The sequence below is a fragment of the Erythrolamprus reginae genome, chromosome 8 (assembly GCF_031021105.1).
Source record: "Erythrolamprus reginae isolate rEryReg1 chromosome 8, rEryReg1.hap1, whole genome shotgun sequence".
Classification (NCBI taxonomy): Eukaryota; Metazoa; Chordata; class Lepidosauria; order Squamata; family Dipsadidae; genus Erythrolamprus; species Erythrolamprus reginae.
The window spans coordinates 33,790,082-33,803,843 of record NC_091957.1 but is presented as its reverse complement, the minus strand read 5'-3'; the positions used below and the strand labels follow the sequence as shown (position 1 = coordinate 33,803,843).

The 13,762-nt window shown below is 48.9% G+C and overlaps 1 protein-coding gene across 1 annotated transcript; it reads left to right on the top strand.

Annotated features, from left to right (window-relative positions):
* The first annotated feature begins 1,443 nt into the window (after positions 1 to 1,443).
* LOC139171696 (pyruvate dehydrogenase phosphatase regulatory subunit, mitochondrial-like) lies at positions 1,444 to 13,087 on the top strand. Its single transcript, XM_070760133.1, has 5 exons — positions 1,444 to 1,664; positions 3,815 to 3,948; positions 12,109 to 12,190; positions 12,274 to 12,437; positions 13,053 to 13,087. The coding sequence occupies exons 1-5, from the start codon at positions 1,444 to 1,446 to the stop codon at positions 13,085 to 13,087; spliced, it is 636 nt and encodes a 211-aa protein (XP_070616234.1).
* Positions 13,088 to 13,762: the final 675 nt, after the last annotated feature.

Here is a 13,762-nt window from a genome sequence, read left to right as displayed (position 1 = left end):
GCTATGTTTTGTACTTAAGGGCAAGGTGTGACTGAGTCACTGTTGCCCTGTGGCAGTAAATGTGCTTTTGGCATTCAATGGGTAAATTCTTTTATCCATGGAATTGTGCCAAAGTACAGCGTGATGTTTCTTCTCTGGCATATTGGCTGAATTCACACTAGTGTGTTAAATTAACCTGGGTCAGTTTGTATCACATTAAGGTGTATAATACATAATTGGGCATGGCATGTTGTACAATTGCTTAACTGGACTTGGAATCAAGTATATTATCTCAATATATCTATATGAGGCTGAAAGAGAAGAGGTTCAGTCATTGAACTTGAGTAAACTTACGTATTCTTTCAATTTAACTTCCCCCATATGAGGGGGCTTCTATTGCTCCACCAATATCCCCAGTGAAATAGCGAGTGGAGATTATTGCACTTGCAGAATGAATTTTTGTTCTGCTTATATTCTTTATTTTGGCAGAATTATGGTTTTGCCCCAACATTTCTTATTAATTGACTTTTTAAAAAGCAGAATGTGCAATATTTTTGGTTCAATTTGTGGCTTCCAAATACTAAAGTAATAAAAAAGGGCTTCTTGTGAACTATCACTGCAATCTTTTCCCAAGAAGAGCCAGACTCAAAGTTTTACATGCTCCCACCCATCCAAAAAGCTTCGGGAGCCCTGAGCTCTTCACATTAGAGATGCTGCTGCTGCCTGATCTCATTGAAGTCCCTGCACATTTTCCAAGCGTACATAATGAAAAGCATGTTCCTCTTTTGCAGGCTTAACAACATCTATACATTTGGGACAGGAAGATGTTCTCCGCCCAGAGATTTGTGGCCACCCAGTGGAGGAAGATGACTGGGACACTGGGGAGGATGTGTGGCTTTCGCCACAACAGCAAGACACATGTGAACCCATTGCCAAAACAGGCAAAAGCTGTTATATGTGGAGGTGGCATAATGGGCACATCAGTGGCATACCATCTTGCCAAGCTGAGATGGAAGGACATTATCCTTCTTGAACAGGGCAGGTAATTGATTATCTTTTTGGAAAATTTTACCAACCCTGTCCAGTCATCACTTCCTTGGTCTTCCTCTTCTCAAACCACCCCATAATTCATTCTGAAATGCATCTTTATTCTCTATAAATGATCAGATTTCCTCACTTGGCCTTTTTTTTGCACTGGAGGCTTCTTTTCTACATATTTTGCCTCCCTTGAGCCCTTTTTGGAGAGTGAAAGGAATGGAAATAGGCTGGTCATATAGCAAGAAGACTCAAAGTTTTACATGCTCCCACCCATCCAAAAACTTTGGGAGCCCTGAGCTCTTCACATTAGAGATGATGCTGCTGCCTGATCTCATTGAAGTCCCTGCACATTTTCCAAGCGTACATAATGAAAAGCATGTTCCTCTTTTGCAGGCTTAACAACATCTGTACTTTTGGGATGTGAAGATGTTCTTCGCCCAAAGATTTGTGGCCACCCAGTGGAGGAAGATCACTGGGACACTGGGGAGGATGTGTGGCTTTCGCAACAACAGCAAGACCCATTACCAAAACCCATTCCCCAAACAGGCAAATGCTGTTATATGTGGAGGTGGCATAATGGGCACATCAGTGGCATACCATCTTGCCAAGCTGGGATGGAAGGACATTGTCCTTCTTGAACAGGGCAGGTAATTGATTATCTTTTTGGAAAATTTTACCAACCCTGTCCAGTCACGAGGCCACGAGACGGGCATCTGACTGGAGTTGAACAGCTCTGGATGTCTGTCAGCAGATCTCTTTAGGGGGAGAGAAAGCTTGCAAAATACAGAAACTCTTCTCGCGAGGGCAAGCAGTTCACAACTTCTGACAGCGAGAAGAGTTTCTGTATTTTGCAAGCTTTTTTTCCTTCAAGAGACCAGCCGACAGACACTCGGAGCTGTTCAACTCCAGTCAGACATCTGTCTCATGGTGGGACACAGTTTGGGGATGTCAGGTTGGGTGGGATGGAACAGGACATGAGATGGGCATGGCTCACAGCCCCCCCACCCAGCTCCATCTCACCTGCCATATACTCACATTGCAGACCACTGTGAGACCTGTGTCCTATGTGGGACTTGTAGCTCCATCGCGTTCCTCAGCGTTTTGTTCAAGGAAGGAAGCCCATGATACCAGAAAAAGAAAACTTTGAAACCTTTGATTGAACTTGCAAGAAGTTTTTGTTCACTGGGCTTCCTTCCCTGGACACAGTGCTGAAGAACACGATGGACCTCCAAGTCCCAGGTAAGACCCGTATCTTGCAGTTCTCCGCCCCCCCCCCCCCCCCCCGGCCAGACGTCCATCCTAGACGCTAGTACAGAGCAGTTGGTGCCCTGGCTGGGTTTGGAAGCTAAAGAGCCAGCATTTGGGGGAAAGAAAGAAAGTGCTGTTGCTTTCCCTCCAAGTAGCCAAAAACAGAAGCAGCAGAAGTCTTTGTTTCTTGCCCCAAACTCTGGCTCTTCAGCTGTTGTGGGAGAGGATGACCTTGATTCTGGTCGCTTCTGCCTGTCTCGATTCTCCCCCTTGCTGCATGAGAGAGACCGAGCAAGAGCAATTAAGAGGCAGCTACGTGCACACGCTGCGGGACTATCTGGGCTGCATCTGGCAACATTTTCAAACACGCTCCTCTTCCTTGAGCAAATTGCCAATAAGACAATCGGCTGCACCTCCCCGCCTAGCCTTCCTCACCTGTTAGGAGGGGAAGGAAGACAGGAAGGGAGGAGGGAGGGAGGGAACGAAGTTAGGAAGGAAGGAAAGAAGGAAGGAAGAAGGAAATGGAGGGGGAAAGGAAGGAAGAAGGAAAAAAGAAAAGAAAAAGAAAGATAGTAGGAAGGAAGGAAGAAAAAGAAAAAAGAGAGGGAAGGGAGGGAAGAAGAAAAGAAAAAGAAAGAAAGAAAGAAAGATGGAAGGTAGGAAGGAAGGAAGGCTGACAGACAGAAAAAGATAGAGAGGGGAGGGAGGGAAGAAGGAAAGAAAAAGTAAAGGAAAAAATAAAGAAGGATGGTACGAAGGAAGATAAAAAAATTAAAAGATGGTAGGTAGGGAGACAGAAAGGAAATGAAAGGAAAAAAAGGTAGAAAGAAAAATATGGTAAGAAGGAAGACTAAAAGAAAAGGAAAGAAAAAGAAAGAAAGAATGAGAAGGGAGAGAAGAAAGAAAGAAGGAAAGAAAGACTTATGACCACAATTATGCCTAACACTTTGGTTGCTAAACAAGAGCATTTTTAAGTCAGCTTCACCACATTTTACAAGCTGGCCATGCCCACTCAGTCAGTCATTGACCACCAAGCCACACTCACCTGAGGGGGGGCGGTGGCGGTGAGGATGAATTTGTAGCACTAAGAGGGCGGTGGACTGAAAAAATTTGGGAACACTGGGCTAGAATGAATGAATTGATCCTCTATTCCAGTGGTATCAGCTCAAGGTCCACAGGGTGCTTAAATTTGGCCCACGGTGCCAGCCAGGAAATAGCAAAGGACCGTCCAACGGTATATCTGGCAGCCAAAATGGCGTTCAGGGGGGTTTGTGCCACCCTGCACCTGCACCCCATTTTTTAGCTGGCTGGCCTCCTGCAGCACTTTACCTGCCAAACTGGGTGTGGGGGCAGGGCCATGTGGCCATCCAGGCAGAAAATGGGGCATGTGGGGGGCTCATGTGCCCCCTGCCCATTTTCTGCAAGAGGCGTTCTTCCCCTCTCTTTTTCACACACACACACACCCGGCTGCCTCCCCCAGGACTCCCTGTTCTCGTCTCCCTCTTGGGAAATGGAATTTCTCTTCAGTTGTCTGGCTTTTCTCTTTCAGGCTGGCAGGTGGATCAATTGGGTTCTCTGCAGGCATCTTAACAACAGTGAGGGACTTGGACGTTGAAGTGAAGATGGCCAATTATTCCAAGCAGCTCTACCAACAGCTGGAGCAAGAGACAGGGGTGAACACTGGTAAGCTCCGGAGGTGTCCATTTGGGGAAACAAGACCTCCTCTATCTACCTTGCTGGCACCCTCCAACTGTATCAGGAGCTGGGGGAGAGTGGAGTAGAGTGGGATAAGGATAGAATAGAAGAACCGTTGTACATACCTGAACGGTCTTCTCAGTGCTCTGGAAGGAGAGTCCATCATGGGTTGTTAACCAATCCTATTGGTAGAGACTGGGTTAATTTAAATAATTAACTAGCACCGCCCCCTTAGCAGCCCCCATGAGCCAGTTTTAAAAACGAAGACAATGTAAAAGCCAGAAAGTTTTATTAACTTCATAACACTGTACAAACTTCAACAGTCCCAACACTCCGGCGACCTGGCCAAACACCATGCCGGGTGGGTATGGACTCTCCTTCCAGAGCACTGAGAAGACCGTTCAGGTATGTACAACGGTTCTTCTCCATTGACTCTGGAAGGAGAGTCCATCATGGGATATACCAAAGATCAAATCCCCTGGGAGGGAAAAGGCTGGGCCGAGGTCGTTGGAGTGGCACACGCCTGCCAAAAGAAGCCTCTGCCGAAGCCAAGGAGTCCAGTTTATAGTGGCGTATAAAAGTAGAAGCCGACGCCCAGGTTGCTGCACAACAAATGTCTTCTAAAGAAGCTTGCGTTGACCAAGCCGCCGAAGTAGCTGCACTTCTAGTGGAATGTGCCATAACCCCGGCGGGAGGAGATTGAGATCTCGATGTATAAGCCTCCGCAATGCAATCCCTAATCCAGCGACTAAGGGATTGCGAAGAAACTCCAAGACCCATCGTGGCCTGAGCAAAGGAGACAAAGAGTCTTTCAGTCTTTCGAAATGGTGCTGTCCTCCTGATATAGAGCTTCAAAGCCCTTCGGACATCAATCTTGTGCCAACGAAGTTCAGAAGGATGCTGACCATGTGTGCAGAAGTCCGGCAGAACCAGTTCTTGCCTTCTGTGAAAATCTGAATTTACCTTCGGGATAAACGAAGGATCCAACCGCAACACCACTCTGTCCGGATGGAACACGCACAAGTCCGGTCTGACGGACAGCGCTGACAACTCAGAAACCCTGCGGGCAGATGTAATCGCCACCAAAAACAATGTCTTAATTGATAAGAATCTATATGAAATTGACCTCATGGGCTCAAAGGGAGGTCCAGTGAGTGCACGTAGTACCAGGGTGAGATCCCATGTTGGGAATCTCCGTACCGGAGGAGCGTGCTTGTTAATAGCTCCCTTGATGAAATCCCTCACCCATGGATGGTGAGCCAAAGATCGAAAGTCTGATACATGGATTATAGTTGAAAGGGCAGCCACTTGCCTTTTTAGGGTGTTAGGGGCTAAGCCCCGCTCAATTCCCGATTGGAGAAATTCCAGGATTGCAATCAACGAGGCTTGCTTCGGATCACAGTGGCGGTTAGAACAAAAGCTGCAGAAGGCTGCCCATGTTGCTTGGTATATCCGCACTGTCGATGGCCGACGAGCCGCCTGCATTGTAGCAATGACCGTGTCCGGAAGATGTTGCTGCGTTAGTCTCTCCGGTCACATGCCAGGCGGCTAATTTGAACCATTGAGGATCCGGGTGACAAATGGACCCTTGAGTGAGGGAGCCGAGCCGATCCGGGATCCTCCAAGGAGGGGACACTGAGAGGGCTACCAGGTCTGCGAACCACGGCCTTCGGGGCCAGTATGGAGCCACTATGATGACTTCGGCTCTCTCCCGGATTACTTTGTCCAGTACCCGTTGTAGAAGACACGTCGGGGGAAATGCATACAACAGACCCCTGGACCATGGAGACAAGAGGGCGTTGACCCTTTCTGCCCTCGGTGTTGGGAACCGGGAATAAAATCTCACTAGTTGCGTGTTGGCTTGTGACGCAAAAAGGTCCACCAGAGGAGTCCCGAAGCGTTGAATTATCTGATGAAATACTCCAGGATCGAGCCTCCACTCTGCGGGGTCCAGGGTAGACCTGCTCAGCCAGTCTGCCTGAACGTTGCTGGTCCCGGCAATGTGTTCCGCCGACAGTGAAGCTAAGCGGGTCTCGGCCCTGCTGAAAAGGGCCGCTGACTCGACCATCAGGCGGAGAGACCTCGTTCCCCCTTGATGGTTCAAGTGGGCCCTGGTAGCCACATTGTCGGTTAAGACCAACACATGCTTGCCCTGAATCCAAGGAGAAAAAGCTTGAAGAGCAAGAAAGACTGCCCTGAGCTCCAAATAGTTGATGTTGATGGGGCTCAGATCTTCCGGAGACCAAGGACCCTGGGCCATATGTAGTCCCATGTGGGCCCCCCAGCCGGACAGACTAGCATCCGTTGTGAGGATTAGGCGGTCCCGGTTGCAGAAGAGTGACCCGTTTCCCAAGGCTGGGGAAGTCCACCATCTCAACGATACCTTGACTTCTGAAGGGAGCCGCACTGACCTTTGTGAGTGACTCATTTTGGCCTTCTGCCATGGAAGAAGGAACCATTGAAGGACCCTGAGATGATGACGAGCCCAAGGCACAATGCCGATAGTTGAAACCAGGGTCCCCAGTACCTTTGAAAGGAACGCGAGAGGCACCCGTTGCTGGTGTCGAAGATGTAAGAGTAATTGTCGAATGTTTGCCATTCTCTCTGGGGATAAGGTCACAGTCCCTGTGGAAGTATCTATCATGGACCCCAGGGCTAACAGTTTGGCTGTTGGAAGAAGATGACTTTTTTCTTCGTTGATCGTGAACCCATGGGATTCCAGTGTCTGTCTCGTGACTGCCAGAACTTCCAGCACCCTCTGAGGGGACTTGGACAGGATAATAAGGTCGTCTAGATACGCTAGAATTCGAATCCCATGAGACCTGATCTGGGCAGTCAGGACGTCGAGTAATTTCGTAAATGTGCGAGGGGCCGAAGAAAGGCCGAATGGCATTGCCCGGTATTGGTAGTGGGAGCCGTCCAGGTAGAACCGGAGAAATCTATGTTTCTATGTTTCTATCTCCGATGAGTCGGCAGGATTGGCACATGCAAGTAGGCTTCTTTTAAGTCTATGGATGTCAATAGATCGTGCCTCCGGATTGCAGCCAAGATGGTTTGAAGAGAATGCATCCGGAATCGCCGATACCTGATGTAGGTATTGAGGTGTTTTAAATTGAGGATCATTCGGACCCCTCCCGATGTCTTTGGTACAAGGAAGACCCTTGAATAAAACCCGGTACCTATTTCGTGTCTGGGCACTCCCTCTATTGCCCGTATCTCCAAGAGATGGGCTATCTCCCTTTGAAGCTGTGACCTCTTCTGGAGGTCCCTCTGAACTGGGCACTGAACATAACGGTTTGGTGGGGGCTGGAGGAACTCCAAACGCAAGCCCTGGGAGACAGTTGCTAACGCCCACCTGTCGGAAGACGTAGTCCGCCAGGAGGCCTTGAAAAACTGAAGCTTGCCTCCCAGGGGCCGATGAACAGAGTCACTTAGAGCGCTTGAAGCCCCTCTGGTTTCCACGAAAGGTGCGCCTCGTTTGTTGAAATCCTCTCTGGCGATCCTGGAAGGGCACTCTATCACTTCGAAACGTGGTAGAATTATACTGGGCCTGGGAATATGGCCTTGTATTTTGACCCGCTGGAGCAGAGGAGTCCCACCGAAAGGACTATCTGCGTTGGTAGGGATTATAGCGACGCTCCTGGCGCCTGTAGACTCTGGGGAGGGACTTCCTCTTGTCCTTGTCCTCCACAAGGACTGGATCCAATGCTTCCCCAAAAAGCTTATCCCCCTGAAAAGGCGCTGAGGCCAGGTTCCATTTGGACTTCAGATCCGCTGGCCAGCTCCTCAGCCAGAGAAGGCGTCTAGATGACAGAGTGGTTGCCATACTCCTGGCCAAAAACTTGGCAGCATGCAGAGTGGCGTCCGCTGAAAATTCTGCTGCCGCCAACAGTTTTCCAAGATCTTGCCGCAATCGACCCTCCTCCGGTCCAAGTCTGGTCTGCATCTCCTGCAGCCATACGATCGATGCTCTCGTGAAAAAGGAAGCAGCCTGCTCTAAATCCCCAGCTTGCCATCTGATGCGTTTTGCGTATTAACACCTCTGCCTTTCTGTCCTCAGGCTTCAGGCTGTCACCAGTCTCTGAGGGTACTAAGGACTTGGAAATCAGCTGCATGACTGGCTGATCTATAGGAGGGAATTCCAATAATTTCTCTACCTCCTCATCAAAGGTGTAGAATCTTCGTTCTACTGCAGAGGGGCCCTGAGCTGCAGCTGGGTGTTGCCAGGGTCTTTTCACACTTTGCTGAAAAATATCAGAGGATGGAATGTGCTCTGACTCGGGCTGGGGTTCCTTAAAAAGGACCGTAGACGGCTTGGTCCCATCTGTGGTGTCAGTTGATTTTCCAGGACCTGGTAAGTCTACGGTTTGCTTGGCCTTATGAAGCAAGACCCTGAAAGTTGAAGCCTTAAAAAGCCCAGCCGCCACAGGCTGTTCTGGCGGTGTCTCATCGTCAGACAGTTCATAGTCTTTCTCAGTTTCCTCTAAAGGGTTTGCTTCTTCAGCCCAAGACCCCAAACCCGAGGGGGGCGGTGCACACCACAGGTTTTTTGACTGCACTGGGCGAGGCTGCTGTGTAACTTGTTGTTAAGTCCTGAACCGAAGGGGACATCTGAGGCCAAGTATCTGGCTGTGGTCTAAGCCCTGCTACTGGCCATGTCTCAGGTTGACCTCGAAGCCCCGCTGCTGTTGGCGTAAAGGTGGCTGAGGATCCCTGGCCGCTCCTCAGAGACTGACTTGCTGACCCTGGCCTAGGTTGGATAGGACCAGGAGAAGGGAGCACCTGAGGCATAGTTGGCATCTGCCTGTCTGGAGACCAATCGCGGTCTGACAGCACCTCTGCTGGCCTTATAGTGGAATGAGGAACTGATGTGTCCCTGGCCAGGGGCAAATATTGCGCAGACAGAGGAGAGATGGTCAAGGGGGTGTGAAGGGCCTCCTCCAACCTCTTCTCCAAGGCTTGAATCTGCTTTTCAGCTTCCTTAAGCGAGGAAGAGGAATGCTGGGTCTTGGCTTTATCCTTAGACCTAGCCTTGGCCTTGGGAGCTGTGCTAGGAGAGGGCACTTTCACTGGAAGTGATTGATCTTCCATTGTACTCACACGTTCAAGAATGAATCTGACAGCTTTCTCCACATAAAAACACTCACAAAATGGAGATCAGACACCCCTGGGGCTGACGCATGCGTAGAACAGCCCAGCTTCTGTTGTTCGCGCCCTAGCAACAGAGCGGAGAGCAACTTTCCCACCCAGAAACAAAATGGCGGGCGTGGGAAAGCCTCTGAGGGAAACTGCACCTCTGGCCTCCCGTTTATTCCCTTATGGGGGGGGCAACCCCCGCCAGGGCCATCTGCCTCCTTGCAGCAAGCCAGCTTGGCTTGCAAATCTCCCTGCTTATTTTCGCCGATCCGGCGATCCGAAAAGCGGCGGCGGCTTTGGCGGCGGCTTTTTTTCACCCGCCGAACAGCTGAGAGGCGCTGGCGCCAGCCAGCTTCTTCAAATCGTATTCTTCTGGGGAATCGGAGCTTCCCCCAAGCCTCCCAGTGAGGGGGGCGGACCCCCCCACCTTCGGCTCGCAGCCGGGTCTGGCCTCGGAGTCCAGGGACCCCAGGCTGTGTCGCTCCTCGCTTGGGGTGGTACCCGCTGAGGGAAGGGGCCCCCGAGGAGAAAACACGGTGGGGGAGTGCCCACGGAGAGCAGAGACCCCTTACAGGAAAGCTATTCTTCACCTGCAGAAACATAAGAAAAAACATTAAAAGGGTACAGATTTTAATTAATTAATTAATCAATTAATTTAATAAATTTTAATCAAACAATATATGCTTAAGTAACATAAGGTAACTCAGAAGAAAAACTCAACCGTCTCTACACTTAGACTGAGTTTTTAAAACTGGCTCATGGGGGCTGCTAAGGGGGCGGTGCCAGTTAATTATTTAAATTAACTCAGTCTCTACCAATAGGATTGGTTAACAACCCATGATGGACTCTCCTTCCAGAGTCAATGGAGTGTCCATTTGGGGAAACAAGACCTCCTCTATCTACCTTGCTGGCACCCTCCAACTGTATCAGGAGCTGGGGGAGAGTGGAGTAGAGTGGGATAAGGATAGAATAGAAATGGGATGGGAAAGGAAAGGATAGGATATCAAAATCCCAAGAGTGACTCTGCCATTCAATCAAGACAAGGGTGGGTTGCGGGTTTTATTTATTAGCATTTCCGGTATGAAAGGATGTTTTTACAACATATATCCTGGCACCAAGCATCTTGAGATCTCTTCATCTTGGGAGATGGTTTATGAGTGCGAGCAATATAGAATATCTCACTGGAATAGGGACCAGAAGAGACTCAGAGAAACGTATGGCTATCTGACTCCCAGAGCAGTTGTTTAAAGAAACCCTTTTTACACTTTTGCATTGGCTACACTGTATGACTGTAACTTGTTGCTTGTATTCTTAAGGCTTTTATTAATATTGTTTCCTCATTGCTTATTTAACCCCCATGACAGTCGTTAAGTGTTGTATCTCATGATTCTTGACAAATGTCTATTTTGTTTCATGGACACTGAGAGCATCTGCACCAAAGACAGATTCCTTGTATGTCCAATCACACTTGGCCAATTCTGTTCTATTCTATTCTATTTTATGCATTCTGGCTAATGGGAAGGGGTCTCTAATGCTTTAACTCTACCTGTTTTGCCTAAAGGTATTCAGACACTGCTTTGAATGGAATGCTTTCACATCTGCCTAATAAAAGATCTGTATGACTATCTGGCTCAGGCGTTCTTGGTTTCTTAAGTTCGATGGAGAGGCAATCCTTACAGGACAGGAGAGAACAGAATAGGAAACAGAATAGAATAGGGAATAAAATAGAGCAGAACAGAACAGAATAGACCTTGGAGGTCTTCTAGTCCAACCCCCTGTTCAAACAGGAGACCCAACATCATTCCTGACAAGGGGCTGTCCAGTCTCTTGTTAAAACACCCCCATTGATGGAACATCCACAACTTGCAAAGGCAAAGCTGTTTCACTGGTTAATTGTTCTCATGGTCAGGGAATTTCTCAATTCCTGGTTGCTTCTTTCCCTCATTAGTTCCCATCCATTGCCACTTCTGCCTTGAGGTGCTTTGGAAAATAATTTGAGCCCCTCATATTTGTGGCAGCCCCTCAAATAATGGACTGTTGCTATCATGACCTCCCTAGCCAAACCAACTCCTACCATCGTTCTTCATCTGTTTCCATCTCCAGGCCTTTCCTATTTGCTCTTCTGAGCACATAGCACAAAAAGTCTCAACATCTGTTTTGTAATGTAGTGACCAAAAGTGGGTGGAGCACAACTGGGGTCAAATTTGGGTGTTATGGACTATTGAAAGCTGATATTCATTATGGCTTATTTATCCTTCAGCTCCAGAAATTGTGTGGCCTCAGCAGAGATCCTGCGAGCTTGGCTCTGCCCCTTAAATTTGCAAAAGAAAAAAGAAAAAAATAGTACAAGTAATCCTGGACTTGCAACCATTCATTAAGTTACTTAATGATTTCACACTTAACAACCATTGCAACAACCTCACGATCATATGATCAAAATTCAGGCTCTTGGCAACCGGTTCATATTTACGATGGTCACAGTGTCCCAGGGATTCACATAACAACTGGATTACTGACTTGTCGACTGCAGTGATTCACTTAACAACCATTGCGAAAGAAGTCGTAAACGGGAGAGGAACTCACTTAACAAATGTTCAATTAATAACAGAAATTTTAGGCTCAACTGTAGTTGTAAGTCAATGACCATAGAGTTATATACAAGAGTTATATACACTCTTGTATATAAGAAGAGTGTGGTTTAAACTCGCTTCCTTTCATGGCTGTGCAGAGATTAGAATCCCGGATTTTGTTGTCCAGGCTCTTCCCTCCAACACAGGGATTCCCAGCCGTGGCAATTTCCCGGCATATTCACTTCAACTCCCAGAATTCCGCAACCAGCAGAGCCATTGCAGAGAATTCTGGGAGGTGATGCCCATTCACCCAGGATGGGAAACACTGCTCTTAGCATCTACTTCCTTCCATTATTCTCCCATCCAAGAGAAAGGAATGCAGAAAATGGCTCTTTTGGTGTCACCACACGGAGGCTGAGCGTGGGCTGTTTCTTTGTTCCAGGTTACACCACGACGGGCTCCATCTCCCTAGCACAGACCCAAGACCCGATGACCTCTCTGACGCGGATAGCCTCGCAACTCAAGTAAGCGGGCGCATAGGCACATGTGGTGGGACAGCCCCAGCCTGGGTGGAGCAAATGTAACGGTTCCTGTGTGTCTCCTGCAGAATCATGGATATTCCTTGTGAGGTTATCCCGCCAGAGAGAGTGGCTCAGCTCCACCCCTTTGTAAACACCCGTGACCTGGTAGGAGCCCTGCTTGAACCCGAGGATGGAGTCCTTTCTTCTACTCATGTGACCTTTGCTTTGGCCAATGGAGCTGCAGCAAACGGTATGTCCCAGCCTCCCCAGAGTCCTGCAGGGGCTTCCTTTCTCAGGGGGTGGGCACTGCTTGGGAGGGTGGCGGGTGGAGTGATGCTGCAAAACCACAGGGAGAGACTCCCATCCATCTTTCCTTTAAGGCAGTGTCAAAATCCATTTCGTTGAGGGCCGTACCAAGGTTGTGTTTGACCTCGCGGGCCTGGATGCTGTGCCCAGGGTAGGTGGGGCCAGCTGGGTGTCACTCATGTTGGGGGAGTCCATGGGGCACCCAAGCAGTCAGCCAGTGAAAACAGGGCTAGGGAGGGCTGCATGCATGTGCCCCCCCCAACTCTGCTTTCACTGGCAGAGGGCAGCAGCAGGAAACTGTCGCAGTTTAATATGGAGTCCTGGAGGGGCGCATGCAGCCCTCCCAAGCTCCGTTTTCACTGGCAGAGATACCACGGGACGATCCTTTGCTGTTTCTAGTCTTTGGGTGTATGTTGCTTTATGAACATTTTGTGGGAAGCAGGTTCGATTTGATGGTTCTGAAGGGAACTATTATAGACCTTATCCTGAAAGCGAGGAAGCTTCATCTGACGGGGAGTAATATAATTATCATTGCATCCTGTGCTTCTACTCTTTACAGGACCTGGGCGGGATCTCTTGTCTGGAGTGGCATGAAAAAGTCCAGCCCTGCATGTGTGGATTCAGGGGTTGGGCTGCAGGTTCATTCTGAGACTGTCCAGCTAAAAGGGTCAGGGCATTGTGGTGGACAAGACCTTTCTCTGGCTTGAAAGTGTCTGTCCTTGACAGTAGACAGTATTGGGTCTCCAAACCTGGCCACCTTAAGACTTGTGGACTTCAACTCCCAGAAGCCGCCAACCAGTCTTAAAATTGCCAAGATTGGACATCCACTCTTTTATCTCTGGGGGAACCTCATTGGGGGAAAGCGGCCACCTGTAGGTTTTAGGAGCCCTCCTTCGCCCTCTAGTGAGAGCAAAGTGCGCTGGCAAGAGGGCATGCTGTGAATCGAGTAGGCATTGCAGAGCGCTGTGTTTTTTAAAGCAGCATTGTGCTCTTTGTAGTGAGCAAGAGGAGGCCATATCAAGAAGTCTCAAAGGATTTGAAGATGTTCTTAGGCCCAGATTGTAAAACAACCCTGGTGGCTTTCTTGGACCTCTGTGGAGGTTTTTTTTAAAATCCTTAGCTCATTACCCTAAATGCTCTAATCAGTTACAAACCATGACAGCGTCACATAGTTGACGACTGACATCTCCCTGCTACTTCCGAGAGGCCAAATGTCGAGTCCTTCCAGCTCAGTGGTGGTACAGCCCCCTTGGCCGCACCAGTAACTGT

What these genes read in the sequence shown, in the direction of transcription:
- LOC139171696 (XM_070760133.1), top strand. Translation starts at nt 1,444, where the DNA reads ATGTTCTTCGCCCAAAGATTTGTGGCCACCCAGTGGAGGAAGATCACT. An exon ending in GTCCTTCTTGAACAGGGCAG is followed by an intron (nt 1,665 to 3,814) that starts GTAATTGATTAT and finishes TTTCTCTTTCAG; the next exon opens with GCTGGCAGGTGGATCAATTG. An exon ending in AGAGACAGGGGTGAACACTG is followed by an intron (nt 3,949 to 12,108) that starts GTAAGCTCCGGA and finishes TCTTTGTTCCAG; the next exon opens with GTTACACCACGACGGGCTCC.